This window comes from Grus americana, chromosome 7, assembly GCF_028858705.1.
Source record: "Grus americana isolate bGruAme1 chromosome 7, bGruAme1.mat, whole genome shotgun sequence".
NCBI classification, from domain to species: Eukaryota; Metazoa; Chordata; class Aves; order Gruiformes; family Gruidae; genus Grus; species Grus americana.
Window position 1 is genome coordinate 18,499,583 of NC_072858.1, and position 19,199 is coordinate 18,518,781.

Consider the following 19,199-nt stretch of genomic DNA (forward strand, 5'->3'; position numbering starts at 1 on the left):
AGAGCAGAAATCTCCCACTTTTTCTGAAGAAGGCATAGAAGAAACTACACATTACTTGCAGGACCCTGTAAGGTTATTTATGCTTATAGAATAAAAATTTCACTGTCTCCTGAACTCAATTTGAATCCAAGCCATTTTTCTGATTTTATTCTTTCCTTTAGGCTATCTATTTTTGAAAAAATTATATGTAAGTTGAATCTGGCTGTGCTGAGTCAAATTCTTATTCTTTTACTCCATCTTCACCTGGGTAAATCACTTGAGCAAGCTCAGACTTTTGTAAGGTCTTTAGAATTTCACTCATTTTATGCATGTATAGCTTCATAATTATTTACTTTTAGTAATCCTATTTTGATCATCTCCTGGCTATTTCAAGGAAAACTAAATTTTGCAATTTTAAAATTTTCTCAGTAACATTCTGGTTCCCTCCCCTTAAGTACCTCTCACAAATACACGTGTGTACATCTGTGCACGTGTATAATGTGGGCTAAGTATCTAAGTGGCATTCTTCGTATTAAGTTTCAATGGAAATTTTGTGTGTACAGTACAATACATACACTGCGAATGACGGAGATAACATACGGGTATACATATCTACACATCAAACAATTTTATAAGGTCTAAGAATTAACTGGTTAGTTTAAAATGATAAAATGATTCCCTTAGGATTTATGAGCTAAGAATACTCAGGGGTTTAGTGTCCTGACATCTCTTTAATTAGCAGTCTCCAAGATCTCACACTAAGAAGATGCTAAGCCAGTGCCTTCTGTCATATCTCAAGAGTTTCAGAAGGTTTGGAAGCCACAGAAGAAGGTGAACGTACTATGTCTGTGAGCTATACAATATGTACAAAGGATCTTACTAGGATCAAGTTAGGATTTCTTGCTACCACTCCTGCTTTGATGGTGATGCAGTTCTAAAAGAAATCCTAAAACAATCCAGCAAAAATGGGTGAGGTAAATAAAGATGCTGTTGAAAAATACTTGGAGAACAACCCCCAGTTTGCCAAGGAGTATTTTGACCGAAAAATGCGGGCAGAAGTCCTGGGAAGTATCTTTAAAATCAGCCCTGGAGATGTGAAGGAAGGAGTCAGCTTCAAAGACATGTCCCGTCTGGAGGAGTGTAACATACTTTTTGAGCTGCTAACAGAAATCCAGGATGAAGGAGGCACTATGGAAAAGATAGTGCACAAGGCCCTGCAGAGGCTGGCACAGCTGCTGGCAGCCGATCGGTGTAGTATGTTTGTTTGTCGTTCCCGAAATGGTATTCCAGAGGTAGCCACCAGGCTCCTTAATGTCACTCCAACTTCCAGCTTTGAGGATAATTTGGTGAATCCAGACAATGAGACTGTTTTTCCTCTGGATATCGGGATAGCGGGATGGGTTGCTCATACCAAGAAGTTTTTTAATATACCTGATGTGAAAAAGGTAAGTGACTTCTCTTGGGAAATGCATTTCTGTACATTTGCTTACTCAGCTTCCTGCACAGGGCTTGTGGTACAGTCATTCTTCAAAAAACAGACCAAAAGCATGAGAAAAGCAGTGGCAGAATATGCTTAAAATCCAGTAGAACCACATCATGTAGCCTAGTGAGGTATTTCCAGTATCCTTGCACAATAGTTGTAATGTAATTTATTATAATAAGGGAGGAGAATATTAGATTAATACAGAACAATAAGTACTTTTATTTCTGTTGAACAAGGCAGGCTCCTATTCTGTTTTCCAGCATGGGCTTGCAAGTGTTCTCCCTTATCATTCTGTGCTGCCATATGTGCATCTCTGAATATAATTAATTTGCAGCTTTTGTAATGAGGGTGCTTCTTGTAAGTAGGTGAATAAAGCCAGATGAAGATGATTTCAACATGTATGTTCAGTTTCAAGTCTGGTTTTGAATTTAAAATGGCTCCAAATTTTAAGTATGTGCAGATTCAGGGCTTTTGTTCAGAGCCATCTATAGAAGATTAATGAGTCAGAGCTGCTCTGACATTTTCAAAGTTCCTCTTGAATTTGCACAGAATCACCTTTTTTAGTTATGGTGCTGATAAGGATTATTACAAATGTTAATTAAAATGATGAGTGACATAACAGAAATTAAACATGCATGAATAAGAACTACTTTAGAAGCTGCTCAGAAATACATGGGGAAACATAAATGTGCTTTGATTGTTTTCGATTTCTTTAAAAATAGCTAACTTTATATTATCAAATGGTGACATCTTCATCTCTTTCTAGTCATATATGTGGAAAAGCTCAGCATAATAAAATGGTGCTAAGATAATTAACCAAGATGACAGTCTGGCTTCTCAGTATTTCCTGTACAGTCAGTTTAAAATTCTGAGCCATTTTAGATATGGAAACCACCTCAGTGTCCTAAGCTCAATGTAAATAATAAATAATAATAAATAAATAAATAATAAAATATTTATACAATGCAATTGTTTATGTTTCCCAGGAGGCAAACAAAATGTAATGTATTTTATCATGTTAAAAGTTGGCAGGCATAAAGAAATAAAGGGCTACTTTTGAAGCTCAGAAACAAATGAAAATGTGTATATATATGTGAAAAGAGCATTCCAATATATAGTAAACTACTTCAGATGTAAGCAGGAATCACGGGAGCAAACAAAAGAATGACTGGTTTGAGAAAACAAATCAGTTGATTTTTAACTGACCACTAAGATGCTTTCTTCAATGGCTGCTGTTCTGACAAGAAGCATCTGACTTACCACCTCTTACCACCACATGGGGAGATTGAAGGATAATCCTTCTAAATTCAGAAGGCTGATTACATGAGAAAAGATCACGAGGATCAGGAAAGATGTGCCTTCTATGAGACATCACACTGCTCCTTAATATCATTATGTGAGAGGTGCCCAGAGCAGGGCTGCCCAATTATTTCTGTGTTTACAATAGGATTTGTTCAAAATTTTGTGACAAATGTAATTTGAATATGCTTAAATAAGAGAAGCTTTCTGTCCATCTAATCCTGTTAGGTATAAATTTTGCACTCATAAATTAATTCATGTTGGCTGAATATCTATCCAGCTATTTTTCATACTAAGGTAATCTTAGGCATCCATTTACTTTCTTAGGATTACTGGGGTCTATGCCATTAGGCCCACACTTAAAAATGCAGTTAAACCATGGTGCCATTAATCTACATTTGGTAACTAAATGTCATCAAAATATTTAAATTTTATAAGTGATTTGCAAAACTGCCAGAGACTTCTCTGGGACCAAGATTTGTTATTAAAAAAAAAAAAAAAAAAAACACCAAAACAAACAAACAAAAAAAAACCAAAGCAAAAAACCACAACAACCTTGAAGGTCTGAAAATTGCCACCATTTCCACTCTATTTGTAAAAAAAGTCAAGTGTCCAAATCTACACTCCTCACACAGGCAAAGCTCCCACTAATGTCACCAGAATCTTTATCTCTGTAAGGAACCCAGAACTGCAGCTTCAGTCAGTAACATTTAAGGAATATAATTAGCCCATGGCAGCAGAAATAGGCACCCACTGAAGCCTTTATCACGTTTTTGAAAGGCTAATTATTTTCCAGATCACTTTGTATGCACTTCAGTCAAACTAGATTGACTGCTACCCAAATCCTGAGCAAAAAATGACAAGCAGAGTTGACCCAGAGAGGAATTTTGCCCCTACTGCCTTGTCAGAATACAGAATACATGATGATTAATTCTAGATGGCTATAGTACTTTAAAGATGTCATGTCTAGCCACTTTCTATTGTTGACACAATCCATATCCAAACAGCATAGTGTTTTCTAAGTACATGACAGCATTGACAACCTCACAGTGAGACATTTTCATACTTCAGTCACCACTCCTTCATAACAAGAGTGAATGTAACCGAAGATCACAACAGCAATAAATCATTGAAAAACCACAAGACTACACTTTTAGTGCCTAGTAGCCAGTTCTTTAGGGATTATCTCCTTCTTCAACCTGGAAAGGTACCAATAAACGTGAGGAAGTTCCTCATCCTGGCTAATGCTTCAGAAAAGAAAAGCAGAGGAAAAGACACAAACCTTCCGTAATTAACTTAGTAGCCAGAACAGTCTACCCCCCCACCCCCACCCCCACCCAGATTATGGACCTGTTGACTGCAAGAGCTAATAGTGTTTAATCCAAGATTAAATTGTAGTGACAAACAGGAGGCCAGACAGGACCACTACCCTAATAATTTGCCTCACATTATTCCCAGGGTTTTGCAGAGTATGTGACTCGAATATTCCAAAGTAAAATAACAGACTGCATAAAATTTGATATGTCCATTAATATTAACTGATAACATGGACAATATGATAAAGAAGAGTACAATTACCTTACATCTTTTGCTAAGGCATTATTTCCAAATAAAACTAAGAACTAAGAAATAGTTAAACAAGGAGCATGTCTTCTGAGGAATCAAGATCTCGTATCCTCAGCCTGTAAAAAACAATAATAAAGACTATATATATTTGTTTTAATCCATCATGTATTTAAATTATTGCACTATTCCTTTTAATTCAGAGATATTTGCAGACAAAGATTTAACCGAGGATTGGAAACTCAAGAAAATATTCCTGGTAGTAATAGAGTATAAAATTAGATAAATGGTGAAAAAATGCTTCAGAAGAAGTGAAGGCTTTTGGATTAGATCCCTAAAGGCATTGAAATGTTCTGATGCTGAAATAACAAGCCCTCATTTTTAGAGATCCTGCACTGGAATCCACAACCTGCAGTGAAGTGAAGAAACAACAGAGTGTGGAGAGATTCTGGTGCTGCCAACTCAGAGCACTAAACATTGTGGCACCTAATTTAACCACTGGAATCCTATGATACAAAACAACTTAAACACATCTTCAAGTTGCAAGCACTTGTATCATCCCTTTGTAAACTGATCCAGCTTCAGTTTGCATGAGTCTTCTTTTTCTGGGAGCTCTACTTCTCTTTAATGAAAGGTTGGGAAAGACTTTAATTCCAGGCCTGTCTGAAGTGACAGGAGTTTCAGATTCAAGGCAATGTGCTGGTCCCCAGACTCCAGGCTGTCTGAGCTTGGAACAAGGAAGAAGAGACAGTCCTTCCCTTTTCTTGAATCTACATCAAATTGTAACATAAATTAAAGATTATTTGAAGAGAGGAGAGAAAAGTGCAAAGGAAAGCATGGTTTTGCAGCTCAGTGGTTCAAATTCCCATGTGGCAGTGAGGAAACCTGGACATGGAAATGTTGTCCAGCTGATGTGTGTAAACAGTTGCTCTGGTAACACACAGCAGTGGTCCTGGACCAGGCAGTAGTCTTAGACTCCCTCCTAGGGCAGGAAGACATTGCTGGAATCAGGTTTATCCATGTCAAAAATATGAAGCAGTGGGAAAGCACAGGGGAGAGCAAGATGGTAAATGACATAACTGGTTGTCCTGAAAATGGAAAGAATGGAGTCACTTTGTGGTGGAGCTGGCAGCAGGGTAGTCACTTGCTAATAAGATGTCTCGGTTCTTAACTCATGTTCTGCTAGTCCCCTAACAATGTGATCTTGGAGAAGAAACCCAAATGTCCAACATATTGACAAGGCACGGTATGTTAAAAAAAGCTTCAAAAGCCAGAAGAAGATTGATAAAGTAGTTTTAGAGGGAAGGTCTTGAGAAGTAAACTCAGAGTTGTTAAGATGAGAAGAAATGAAAGCAAAGATACACAATGTTACAGAAGTACTGCCTTCCTAAATGTCTGGAAAGTAATGAGAATTGAAAGAAACAATCCTAAGATAAATCAAAAATGGGGAAAAAATTGAGAGGTTGCCTTTTACCTGGGAAGAACTTGCATTGTAAATGTTAATGTCAGCTCCTCCATTTTATCTTATCATCTTGATAATAAAAACCAGATTGTCATAAACTCACACTCAATATAGTAAATATTGACTGCAAAAGTGGAACTGTGTTCCAATCTGTTATAAAGACAAAGATTCAGTCAACTTACAAGAAAATATTTTAACACAGTAACAGATTTCTATTAATTGTGCTTCCAGAAGAAAAACCCAAACCTGTCATTATTTCCTTGAATTAACTTGTGTCTAAAGAGGAAAGCTCCCAAAATTGAAGAAAAAATAAACATTAAAAATTAAAATTAAAGGCTCCCTTTTAGACTAATTTTCTTGTTTTCTGTGAAAAAATACTTAAAGCAATATAATACAGATTCAATTTCAAAAAGTTGCAAAATAGCCACTACATATGCCAAACAACAAGCAGATATTCCAGTGATATAACTGAGAAGTTCAACCCCCAAATGCTGTTAAATATATATTAATTTCTGCTTGATTCAGTTTCCAAACTCTAGTGATCTTGAAGATACCAAAGTCAATTTGTTCTGCAATGCTAGTAAGTTACGTGTCAAAATGTAATTGTTTTATATCCCTGACAATACATGATTTTTTGAGTGTGGCCTAATGAATAACCAACTCACTTAGCTAATTGGTTTTGGTTTTGAATCAGACTGATGACATAGCTGATGGTAGGTGCTTTTTATTTTCCATTCACACTCAATTATATCATTATATCATTATGAAACAAAAACATCTGTGAGTTGAGATTCGGAAAAGCAGAAGTAAGAGATGAAGCAATATAGCACACCAATGCCACCTACTCAGTGGTAAAAATTTTGTTTGAGAAATCTGAGCCAAAGCAAGACAATCAGTGGGAGAACAAAATATCAGGAATAGGAGAAAATACTGCAGGGCTACCAGAAAGAAAAACAGAAGCATGTAAAGATGGTGCAAAGAAATGTGTGATAATGATGAGAGTGTGACATCAGCTCCTTATGTCAGAGGTTCCTGTGGTTCCTGTTCCAGTAGTGCTCCAGACCCACTTCTGGTCCAAAGGATGATGTATTTTGACCAGTCTGAGCTCATCTATCCAACCCAGAACCTCCAGCCCAACATGAACGAAGTAGTCATAACTGCAAAGGGTCTCAGAAAGCCATTCTTCCTCTGCACTTTACAAGAGGAAAGAGGTGGTGCGAAATAAGCATCTGCTCTCTTGGCACTGCCACCTCAGCTGCAGGATTAAGTCTTATCACTTCGCCTTAACTGTGAAATTTGATGCACTTCGCCAAACTCAAAATGGAGAGGTAGGCTGCCCAGAAGATACTGACGTGTCACTCAGAGTCAACACAAGAAGGAACAAACAGTAAGAGGTTTTTGAATGGGAGTAATGGTGATATGAAAACCAGTGTAAATGTCATCTGTGGTACATGAACAAAATGACATCAGGCTGCTTCCTAGCAAGGTCCCCAGACTAGGAAGCAAAGGTTTATGGGAAATTCTCATTTCCTAACATTTCAAACCACATGTGTAATGAAGATGCTGATGGTGTGCCAAATTAAAAGCAATTGGGAATAAGCAAGTACACTGGAGATGTGAGAAGCCTTGGTACTAACAATTTTGAGCTGCTGTTCCTATTACCTCAAATGAACCAAGGCAGTGAAGCTTTACCCTGACTAGCTGAACAGGGAAGAGGGATCTTTGTTCCCTTATACTTCAGTGTTGAGTTGCTTTTCACACATCTCTGGTTCTCCGTCTTTCCTGCATTTGTATAAATTACGTACTTTTGCATGTGCAATGGAAACCAAATTACAAGGATTACACCATCTCATTACTTACAATAGGTTTTGCATTTTCTGATCAAATTTACATTCAACAAATAATTTACACTGCAGACTTTGACCTGGAGTTTCCAATAGTGCCAAACTCACTTGCCTCAGACTGCATTTTGTCATTAATCCAGTCAGAAATGCTCAAGGCTTAGCTCAGTGTTCTGGAGCACAATGTAGCAAATCAGACAACATTATGAATTGGGATATATACTTCCTTTATTAAATATGTAGGACAGGTCAATGAACATTAGAATGATGGTCTTCATTGTTTTTTAAGCTTGGCATAGAATAAAGCCTGTGAAAGTTTAGAAATTTTTACAGAGCTCTTTTTCATAGTTTGCTTAAAGAATTGTGGGATATCTAAAACCAGCCAATGAAGGAGAATTTATCATGAAAGAAATAAGGTCTTTAAAAACTGGCAAAAGGAAACATAGAAGAACATATCCATCCCAAGAAAGGAACTGAGATCTGCAGAGCGCGCCATGAAATGAGATACAAGACAGTTCCTTCTTCTGGGCAGTCCATCAATAAGAATTTTTCAGAAACAATAAAGTAACACTGGTTTTTAAAAAAACCAAACTACATAATCATAAAGTATTATCTGCTCATGTAGTCTTTTAAAATTAACTTTCTTCTCTCAGTGAGCAAGTTTATTTGTAACTACCATATGAGGAAAATAAAAATTATTTTTAGAAAGAATGGCCTGGTTTTTCCCTTTCACGGAGGTGTAATCACACTGTTTTCACAACAGTGACTTCTGATTTCATGAATTCAACTGCTAGCCCTGAGATGGAAATCAGGCTTATAAAAGTTAAAGGAATTGAAAAGTTGAGGCCAAATGGTCTAAACGTAGAGCATTATATTGATATTTCATTAGTAAGAGGTTTATAATAGTAATGTGTAGTAGTGTTGATAAGTTACAGTGAGATAAAACTGGTGTCATGGTTTAGAGAATCAACAAACATGAATTAGCCACTGATTTCAAGTGCATAGGCTAGGTCCATAGTAGCCTGCCAAACCCCTCTCCAGTTACCTTCTATCACCTATAACAGAAAGATGAGCACAGAGGCATCCTGATTTTCCACTCCTGCATGCTGTGCTAGCTTAGTGCATGTTGCACATCTTAGGATATATGTACAGAACTGATCATTGTACAGTAAATGGCTAGGTATCTTAGCTTTAAATGGAGCTAGTAGAAAATGCTTGCAAATTTACTACAGTTAGGAAGTTATCAACAGATCACCTTTCCCTTGATTTTTTTTTAAAAGCCTATTTTATGATTTAACTGAGAGCTGAAAGTTCAAACCTTGCTCTGAAAGATGGTTGGATTCAGAAGATCAGGCTCAAATAAACTAAGTGTCCAGATTCATATATTCATGGGAGCACCAAGATGCTCTTCTGGCTCAGCTACTGCAGAGGATATTTCTGCCTTATTTGTCTATAAACATGATCTCCCAGATATTGTGAAAAGTGATTTTCTTTGAAAACAAAAGGAGCTTATGTTCTCAAGAGAAAATATTTTAAAACCTTGTTTGGAAATAAAGGTTTCAAAACTCCTAGCAATTATGTGCAAAATATTCAATAATGAAAAGCCTAAATCTAAGCATAAATTTTTGCTTGGATATGCAAATCATGTGCATAGGAGTCTTTGTATATGCTGTGTGACTGCTGCCAATGTGTTACGAGGTATTTATATCTTTCTGCATAGCACTATCTAGGCACAACTCAGGATGGCTTGCGGTTACTGCACTTTTTCTTTATTAACACAGACTTGCATTCTTTAAAATTTTCCTATCCTCTGCAAAAATTGTATGACCAAAGTGCTTCTTCTGAACACTTCTGAACACCACTGCTTGTACCTTCAGTCTGGAGTTATTAAACAAATAAAGACTCAGCAGGCTGTGTTCTGCCAATTCAGCTCACTTGGGGTATACAGGTCCCTTTTAAGTACTCAGAAATCCATGAATGTCTGAATTTTTTGTTTATTCCCTCATAGCAGCATACAGCACTCTAAAATCAGGAACTTGGGCTTTGCCATTATGCTAGATGCTCTCGATGCAGCGGAGGGACTACAAAACAGGGTCACATTCTGATTTACTTTATTTTGAATTGCTAAAACAGTCAGAGATTCAGAAATTGTTACTGAACCCCAAAACCACACCCAAAAGCAGAATGGTTGTTTCAGTAGGTAAATAATATCGGAGAAAATCAAATATTTCCATGTAATAACATACTTGTTTAGCAGACTGCAGGACAGTATTTGATTCTTACATAGAAGAGAGAGATTGACTGGCATTTTCCCTGGATGTCTGTTAAGTGAGATACCCCTATACCTTTCTCCGAGAAAACCAGAAAACAACTCAGAGAAAATTTGGCAGAAATAAAGAAAACATCCCCTCCTCACCTGAATGTTATATTCAGAACTGGCTACACTTTCCAGGGACCCAAATACAACCTGATACATTGAATTACAGAGAAAACACATTGGTTACTTTTATTCTTCTCAATTGCATTTATGGGGATGGCACAGGTTGTCCTTAAGTGAAGCAATTCTGTGTAAGACAGCCCAGTCAGTAAATATAAAAAAGACATTTCTGAGTTACTTCCACACATTTAATTCCTTTCACGGACATGCAGTCCTAGAAGGAAATGTAAAAAGCAAATGTAAAAGATGGGCTGTCTAAAGACTATGAAGAACTGAAGGAAAGAAACAACCCTAACATTTTGAACACATAATAAAATCCAGTCTACCTTCTCAGGATTGTGTATGCTATAAAATCAACATATACCAGAAACAATTGCTAAAGAGAGAAGAGGGGAAAAAAGAAATTAAGAAGAAAGATCCAAATAGTAGACAAACAATCTTAGTTCTGGCATTTCCTAGCTTATTCATAGTTGATTTTACAGCCTTGAAAAAGCTTGTTTGTTTGTTTACTTGTTTGTTTAAGTAGCTTTGGGTATAATTTATGAAAGCAGAAATTCCATCATGTGGCATCCTGCAACATTCTCCAGCCCATTAGCAAGGACGAGACCTTGAGATCCACCATGCAGATCTTGGCTGCCTAAGCTAATGCAGTAATTAACAGCAGTGATATGTATCAGCTCTGTGGGTAGACACATAGTAACAAGCCACAGTCACTTTACAAGTGGGTTCACAAATATTTGCTAACAGCAGGGGATTGGTAAGGTTTGGGAGTCTTGGTTCTAGGTGGATGTCCTTAAAACAGGACTCCTCTGGCCTCTCTCTGGCCGGCTGCCATTCATATCCATGGTGTTAGAATGTCATCCGACCTCCCCTGTTTACCAGGCTGCTCACCACCTCTTGACATTCTCATTTAGCACCAACCACTCATCACCTTGAGAAATCAGAAGCAGGCGTGTTATAGGAAATTCAGGAAGAATCTGCCGCTGACTGTAGACCAGGACTTGAGTGCTCATCTCTCTGAAGAAGTTGTTTGAGCACTGACTTGTTAGAAGTGGCAGATGCAAGGGGATGGAAAAGGCTCAGTGAAGACAGTGTCTGGCTATTTTAGCTGCTTAGTAGAACCATATCGCTGCTCAGTATGCACATATTGACAGATTTCAATCCCCCAACTCATAATTCAGCTCATTTAGATGTATTATTGTAAGAACATAAAACCCCACAACCCTTGACAAACAGATTTCCCTGACAAATTTCAAATCCTTTGTTTTAATTAAAGAGAACACTAAAACATTTCAAAGAAAACACCAAGAATTTCTTTGATATGAGGAAAGGAAGAAGTTTTCCATGAAACATGAACTACCTTCCCAGTATTTTTTACCTAAAATAATGAAAAGAATAGCTTTTACTAAATCCTCCTCATCCCTTGCTTTCAGAGATGAAATTGGTGGGGTGGTTAGTTGTAGCTCATTCATTAGTCACTTGGTCTCATTCCCACAGGATCACACACCCAACAAAAGCAGGTCTGTGTCCTGATCCACCTAGTCCTACACCCTCCCATTCACCAGAAGAACATATTGAGCTGGAAGCAGCAGGAATGGGAGTCTATCAGACGGGAAGGAATAAGAAAGGGCTCAGCCAGATGCATACCTGCTGGAGGTGCCTCTCTGCCAGTAGCATTTCTGGCCATAGACATTCAGGACAGATGGTCATTTTAACCATTTTTTAATGGGACAGTATCATGAATTTCTACAGAAATATTCTACAGAATACAGAAATATTCTACAGAAATATTTCATAATAAATATTAACATAGCTATGAAGTAACTCTCTTACAAGCAAGGCATATGTATTAGACTCTCAGGTAGCCACAAAGTAATATTACTCTCTCCTTTACTCTAGATTTTCCCATATTTTTAATTACTCAATTTCCTCATCATTCTAATAAAAACCTGCAGAGAACTTGGTTTCAGAAACTATATTCATAACCAATGCCTAAGTTAAGCTTGTACATATAACTATGCAAGATTGGGTTAAATAATGATAATGGAGTTTTGCGAGTATAAACCTACTGCACTGTGAAACTGTTCATAGCATCGCAAACAGAAAATATCAAATGAAATGATCATTTGCTCTTGGCGTGGTAACTAATTGCTATGTGTTTCATTTGTGGTTTTTTGGGGGTTTCACCCCCCTTTTCTTTCAGAACAACCATTTTTCTGACTTTCTGGACAAAAAAACTGGTTATACAACAATCAATATGTTGGCAACTCCAATTGTGCAGGGTAAAGAAGTGCTTGCTGTTGTGATGGCACTCAACAAATTAAATGCCACCGAGTTCACAAAAGAGGATGAAGAGGTAATAACCTCAAATGTTACACAACAGTACAGTTGTTAGTTCAACAAGTAGTTTGAGTGAATCTGTCTCTTGATTTGATACTTTTGTCTTATTTTTGCTCTTTATCATCTTTAGGTCTTTAAAAAATACCTCAATTTTGTATCTTTGGTCCTAAAAAATCATCATATGACGTACCTCTACAATATTGAAACCCGAAGAAGTCAGGTATAGAAGAATTTGTTAATGATAATACTTTGTCTTCATGTGAAACCATTATTATTCCCACTGTTTTATATTCTTGCAAGCTTATTGAAGTAAGGATAGCATCTATTTAATTTTTTAATTTGATAATAGTAACATACCTTATCATTTTATTCTTAAATTACTAGAATTCATATGTTTATGTTTTCTTACTGTTGTGAACATTTACCCTCTTTCTTTTTTGTTGTAAATAGATGCTTTTGTGGTCTGCCAACAAAGTATTTGAAGAGCTAACAGATATAGAGCGGCAGTTTCACAAAGCACTGTACACTATTCGAATGTATTTGAATTGCGAAAGATACTCTGTTGGTCTGCTGGACATGACTAAAGAGAAGGTAACAATCATTTTGCCTGTGCTACTCCTAACTTTATGTTATAAAATCCATTCTTCTAATTCATTTGTTCTGCGTATTTCTAGTGTATGTCTCTCCAAGACAGAATGTTACCATGCTTTCTAACTCTTTGGGATCATTTATGTAAAATCTAACCACATTACAAAAATTACTTGAAAATATAAGCATGGCAAAGGATACAACAACAATAAAAATAAGGGCTAATTCTGAAATAATTTTTCATATTTATTATTCCATGTGAGAAAGGGTAGAAGAGAGAAGTGCAGGTCTGATTATTGCTTTATAAATACCTGCCTTCTAAAACAACAATTAAGCTGTACAACCATCCAGATAAGCTTCAGATAAGCCTGCAATTTACTGGCCAATATTTCTTGCCTGGAATGTATTTAACAATTTTTTTCTTAATATTGTCTGAAATGTGACCATAGTACAGCTATGGAGAAGCAAAAATACAATTGCTATCCACAGATGTCATGTTATTTATGAACACAGAACTGTGTTTTTGGGTATTTTTCCCCTTTTGCTAAACCCTGTGTAACATTTTCTCAGGAGTTCTATGATGAGTGGCCAATCCGGCTGGGGGAGGCTGAGCCTTACAAAGGCCCCAAGACACCTGATGGTCGAGTAAGGATATTAATTTTCCTTTTTATGAATCTTAATTTTGATACTGAGGTTGTACAGGTCACCTACATGTTTTTCTCTTTTTACTTAGGAAGTCAACTTTTATAAGATTATTGACTATATTTTACATGGAAAAGAAGAAATCAAAGTCATTCCGTGAGTATTCATTGGCAGCCTGCGAATGTAGGGTAATTAGATATATTGCTGGGATAGAATAACAACATGTCTGTATTGTATAAATAATTTAATTTCATTCTCTCTCTAAAGGTCACCTCCAGCAGATCACTGGTGTCTTGCCAGTGGATTGCCAACATATGTTGCTGAAAATGGATTTGTAAGTATTAGGAAAAGTAAAACCTAAAAGTTTTAGTTCATGCAGTTCTTCTGATTGAACAAAAAAAAAATCCCAAACCTCCCTCTTTGACCAAAAACGTCTACAAAAAATACCATGCTGCTTCCAGTGTCATTGGTTCCCAGTGAAAGCATGTGAATCAGTAGTCTGGATAGAGACAAGCCCTCAGCACAAACAGCCAAAATATTGGGAAAATTTCCCTCTGATTGTGGTGATATCAGAGGAATAACGTGTGTGTCTCATGTCAGTTTCCAGGTGTGCTAAGTCTCATAACAAAATGTCAAAGTAAGAAAATCATCATATACACAGCTTTAAAATTTTCTTTTTTTTTTCTTATCTCTTCTTGCATTGACAAGATATACACAATTCATAGCTGTGACGTATGACAGTTATTAGTAATCCTATGGCATTTTTAATAGCAGTAAGGACAGAGCCCTTAGTACTCAGTTATTTCTATGACACACACCCCCTCCCCCCCGCCATTTTAAACTGGAAGTGATTTTCTTAACAATTATGCTTATGCACTCTGAGACATGACACATGAATGATTTTGCTACAAGCACTCCAGAATGATGTCTGTTAGAATAACCACATATAATTTAATAGGAACAGTTTTAATTTCTGTAGCTAGCTAGGGTGCTCACTGTTGTTAGCTTAGAAAATAAATATGTATTTTTAAAATATCAGACCAAGTTTTGGTGCACATTATATTCCATTTAAACAATGTCTCCTTCTCTTTATGCTGCAGATTTGTAACATGATGAATGCACCAGCAGATGAATATTTCACATTTCAGGTAATTCCAGTAATGTTATTAATTATAGATACTGTAGAAAAATATGCTAACGCTTTCCACCAATTAGTTATACAGTTGATTACATAAATAATTTCTCCTTTGTTTGTGATGCACAGGTCTTGGTGTTACCTTCCCTATATCGATAGATGTATTACTTCTTTCAAAGAAATACACAACATTTCCTGTTCTTTGCCTTTCCTACAGAAAGGACCAGTGGATGAGACCGGATGGGTTATCAAAAATGTTCTGTCATTACCTATTGTCAACAAAAAAGAAGAAATTGTGGGAGTTGCAACATTTTACAACAGGAAAGATGGAAAACCTTTTGATGAGTATGATGAACAGATCATTGAAGTAAGCTTAATAGGATTAGAGGCTTCAAGGAGCCATATGATGTTAATAAAAATATTATTGTAAAAAGTAATTTTAAAATGTCTAAAAATTTTCAAATAGGCTATAGCAACATCTAAGCAAATATCTATCTTCTTCACTACACGGTTTCTTAAGAATCAGAAATTTTATTTCCCTTTATAAACCTGAAAATTTATGAGAGATCATTTACATTCCAATAATAAACAAAAGTCAGATATAACTTTATTTTTAATCATTTGACTTTTTAGTGATGGTCAGCATCTTCTGATTAGCAGTGGGTATGCAGGTATGGCATGCTGCTTGCCAATAGATATTGTGCCTGTGATCATGGGAGTTCCCAGAGCGTTCATGACCACACGCACTTGGGCAAGACAAGTTGCTACACAGTGTATCCAAGTCCACTCAGCTATCTTAAGCTTCATAAGTCTCAAAGTCCTATATACAAAATGGGAATATAACCCCTTAATTACTAGATTGAGACAAACAATGTCATTACAAGCTGTGAGGTGCTAAAAGAAACTGTTGATGGAAAGTAAAGGCCTCTAACAAGTAGAGTTACACATTGCTTTTCAAAGGGCACTACCAGAAACTGGACTAAGTAAGTTCAAATTGTCAGTTTAATTTTACCATCATGGTGTCTTCTCTACTTTGCTTGGCTTTGTTCCAGACTCTCACACAGTTCCTGGGGTGGTCTGTTTTAAATACTGACACTTATGACAAAATGAACAAACTTGAAAACAGGAAAGACATTGCTCAGGAAATGCTTATGTACCAGACAAAGGCCACCCCCTCTGAAGTTGAATCTATACTGGTAAGTTTCTGTCCACAGTCACAAAACTATAATAGGAAATTTGCTGCACAAAATCTGAATTTCTTACTCATTTTCATTTTTAGAAATACAAGGAGAAATTAAATGTAAATAGTATAGAAGAATGTGATCAAAAGGATCTTATCAGGATTTTGGTAAGTCATTAAACTGAAAATTCTAATAGCATGTTTATATCAGATAGTAATGTGTCCTTATTATAGAAAAAGTTGTGTATAGCCAAATCCTGATTAATACAATTGATATTAGCTATCTGTTCCACAAGCTAGATGGATTTGATTTAATAATATATCTTCAACCTCTTTGATTCTTCCACATGCAGACCCCACTGTTACCTACAGGGAAACACTCTGTTCTAAATATGTGTCAACAGACTTGGATAGTCAGAGTTATATAGAAATGTTCATATGAATTAACAGTTAAAGTGTTTAACTTCTTTAAATATCCAGGGGAACAGTGCTATACCTGTAATTAAATTTATTTAATTTTGAAAATAAAAGAAGGGACATTGATGTAAGGTCACTTCCATTCTGAGTAAGAGAACACATGTAGGAGTGTCCAGTGGAACTAACCTACTTTCAGATCAATTTTCCTGCATTTCCTTAGGCAGATGAGTCACTTTCTTTTCCAGACTGTGCAGTCCTCTGGCTGCCTTAGTATTTCAATCTAGAAAGGGAGCACCTTTTTGGAGGAAAACTCCTGTTTGTCCTCACTTAGTGCACTTCGTTGTTTTTTTTTCTTGTGGAGCAGTCCTGGAGCACATGCACTGGCTTACTTTATCTGAAACAAAACTCAAAGATGCGCTCCAGGAAAACACTGAATAAACTCCGAGGGTTAATGGACCAAAACAGAGGTAGGCTGAAAAAACCCCCCATCAAATACACACAAATCTGTTGACTTCCAGTACCAACCACTTCACTTATTTCTTCTTATTACACCACATTTGCTAATGTAGACATAGCCACAGGGAAAAGATCTCATTAAACTATTTTTAGTTATGTACATGTACATGCTGGAATGCAATGGTGTTAAGGTTTTACTGGCTCCCACAAAAGAAAAGCTCACGCAGCTTACAAGTGGTGAAACCAAAAAACATCAATGGACCGTGTGTAGCACCACATGCCTTTTGAAGCAAATTCAATTTAGCTGCATGAAGAATTGCAAAAATTTGTAGATAAATATTATAAAATCTGTCTACTGGTAGAGGAACAAGTGATCATTACGGTACAGGCTCCAAATGTCAAAACATAATACTGGTATGAATTTTTACATCTCCAAAAAGCAATTAAAATGAGTTCTCTCTACATTGTGGAGTCACAAATTCAAAGGTCTAGTATCCTCTGCACTGCCAAGGCCACATGCAAATGCTTTATCCTATTATAAGACCTGGAATCCCAAATAGCTAATGGGATAAAGCAGGTGTTTCTAGATCTGATGATTCACAAAGTAATGGGTCTTAAAACACCACTGCTCCAGGTTTCCTTATCCTTGACCTCAGATCAGAGTAGATATAGGGGAAAATCCCAGGGAGAAGGAAATACCTTTGCATGGATGTTCAGCCTTATTCATTGAAATACATGCATACATTCAGTCATCTTTTTTCTTTATCTGTAAAATGGAGATAATTTATAGACTACTATGCAGGAAGGGAGTAATTGTGATCATATAATCTATTTTTTGTGTTGCATCAGAATTCTCTGAATTAATTCTTGTTTAGAACAGGGTGCATCCTTTAAAATATAATACTGCTCTCCCTAGGCTTTGGGATATACAGATGAAAAGTGTTATAGAACAGTTCACTAATATTGCTATTCAATGTGAATCAATATGATATATACAAAACAGGCAATTTAAATTTAATACAGGCTTCTTAACTTTTGTATCTTCTGCATTTTAGAATTTAGTATATGCTTTATGGAGGTTCTTCAGTACAAGGAAGAGCTGGCCTAAGCTCTGTATCTGCCCTTCAGAGAGAAAAATCCCTGAATGGCATCCAGACAGCTTCCAATGAAAATTAGTACATGGGGAAAGGATTATGCACTTATACAGTCCACTGCTTCTGGAATGATCCCTCATTTTCATCAGTGGTCAGGATTGTTCAGAATAGGCCGTTGTAAACTACAGAAAGGCAATGACTAGGACATAATTGCCACCAACTACAGCACTAGAAAGTAAATGGCTCTAAGGGATTTGAAGTAAGCCATAATAACCATGAATACTATATGCTTTGTACATTTAAGCATTGTAACAATTTTTACTTTATGGATATACTGAGATCATTCAAGAGCCAAGCAGTCAAGAATCTACTACAAGCAGACAAACGAGAACACAAATAATATTTGTGAATTTTTGTATCTGATGTTGTAGGATTTTCCAGCCCGTTTTTCATGCTCCAAATCATAGAATCACAAAATGGTTTGGGTTGGAAGAGACCTTAAAGATCATCTAGTTCCAACCCCCCTGCCATGGGCAGGGACACCCTCCACTAGACCAGGTAGCCCAAAGCCTCATCCAAGCTGGCCTTGAACACTTCCAGGGATGGGGCATCCACAGCTTCTCTGGGCAACCTGTTCCAGTGCCTCACCACCCTCACAGGGAAGAATTTTTTCCTAGTATCTAATCTAAATCTACCCTCCTTCAGCTTAGAGCCATTACCCCTTATCCTATCACTCCATGCCCTTGTAAACAGTCCCTCTCCAGCTTTCCTGTAGGCCCCTTTAGGTACTGGAAGGCTGCTATAAGGTCTCCCTGGAGCCTTCTCTTCTCCAGGCTGAACAACCCCAAGTCTCTCAGCCTGTCTTCATAGGAGAGGTACTCCAGCCCTCTGATCATCTTCGTAGTCTCCTCTGGACTTGCTCCAACAGCACCATGCTTTTCTTGTACTCGGGATCCCAGTACAAGATGCAGTACTCCAGGTGGGGTCTCACAAGAGTGGAGTAGAGGGGCAGAATCACTTCCATCGACCTGCTGGTCACGCTTCTTGTGATGCAGCCCAGGATGTGGTTGGCTTTCTGGGCTGCAAGTGGACATTGTCAGGTCATGCTGAGCTTCTCTTACAGGTTTGTCTATTAACTGTATATAGGCTATCACAAACATAGAGACACTATCACAGGAGACAAGGTAAGACAAACTAATTTTGAGAGTGAGTTGTAGAGCAGAAACAAACCACCAGCACTCCAGAAGTTAAAAAATGTACAGGTATCTTTGCTTGCCTACAGT

General features: G+C 37.0%; 1 protein-coding gene across 2 annotated transcripts in view; it reads left to right on the top strand.

The window, feature by feature from the left end:
- Nucleotides 1–944: 944 nt before the first annotated feature.
- PDE6C (phosphodiesterase 6C) overlaps nt 945–19,199 on the top strand; it is a 30,490-nt gene continuing 12,235 nt past the window's right edge. For both annotated transcript variants that reach the window (XM_054832136.1, XM_054832137.1), the window contains exons 1-11: nt 945–1,424; nt 12,268–12,420; nt 12,535–12,624; nt 12,855–12,995; nt 13,563–13,637; nt 13,726–13,790; nt 13,902–13,968; nt 14,735–14,782; nt 14,987–15,136; nt 15,822–15,965; nt 16,049–16,117. In XM_054832136.1, coding sequence (XP_054688111.1) covers nt 945–1,424; nt 12,268–12,420; nt 12,535–12,624; nt 12,855–12,995; nt 13,563–13,637; nt 13,726–13,790; nt 13,902–13,968; nt 14,735–14,782; nt 14,987–15,136; nt 15,822–15,965; nt 16,049–16,117 — 1,482 coding nt within the window. The remainder of the gene's footprint in view (nt 1,425–12,267; nt 12,421–12,534; nt 12,625–12,854; nt 12,996–13,562; nt 13,638–13,725; nt 13,791–13,901; nt 13,969–14,734; nt 14,783–14,986; nt 15,137–15,821; nt 15,966–16,048; nt 16,118–19,199) is intronic.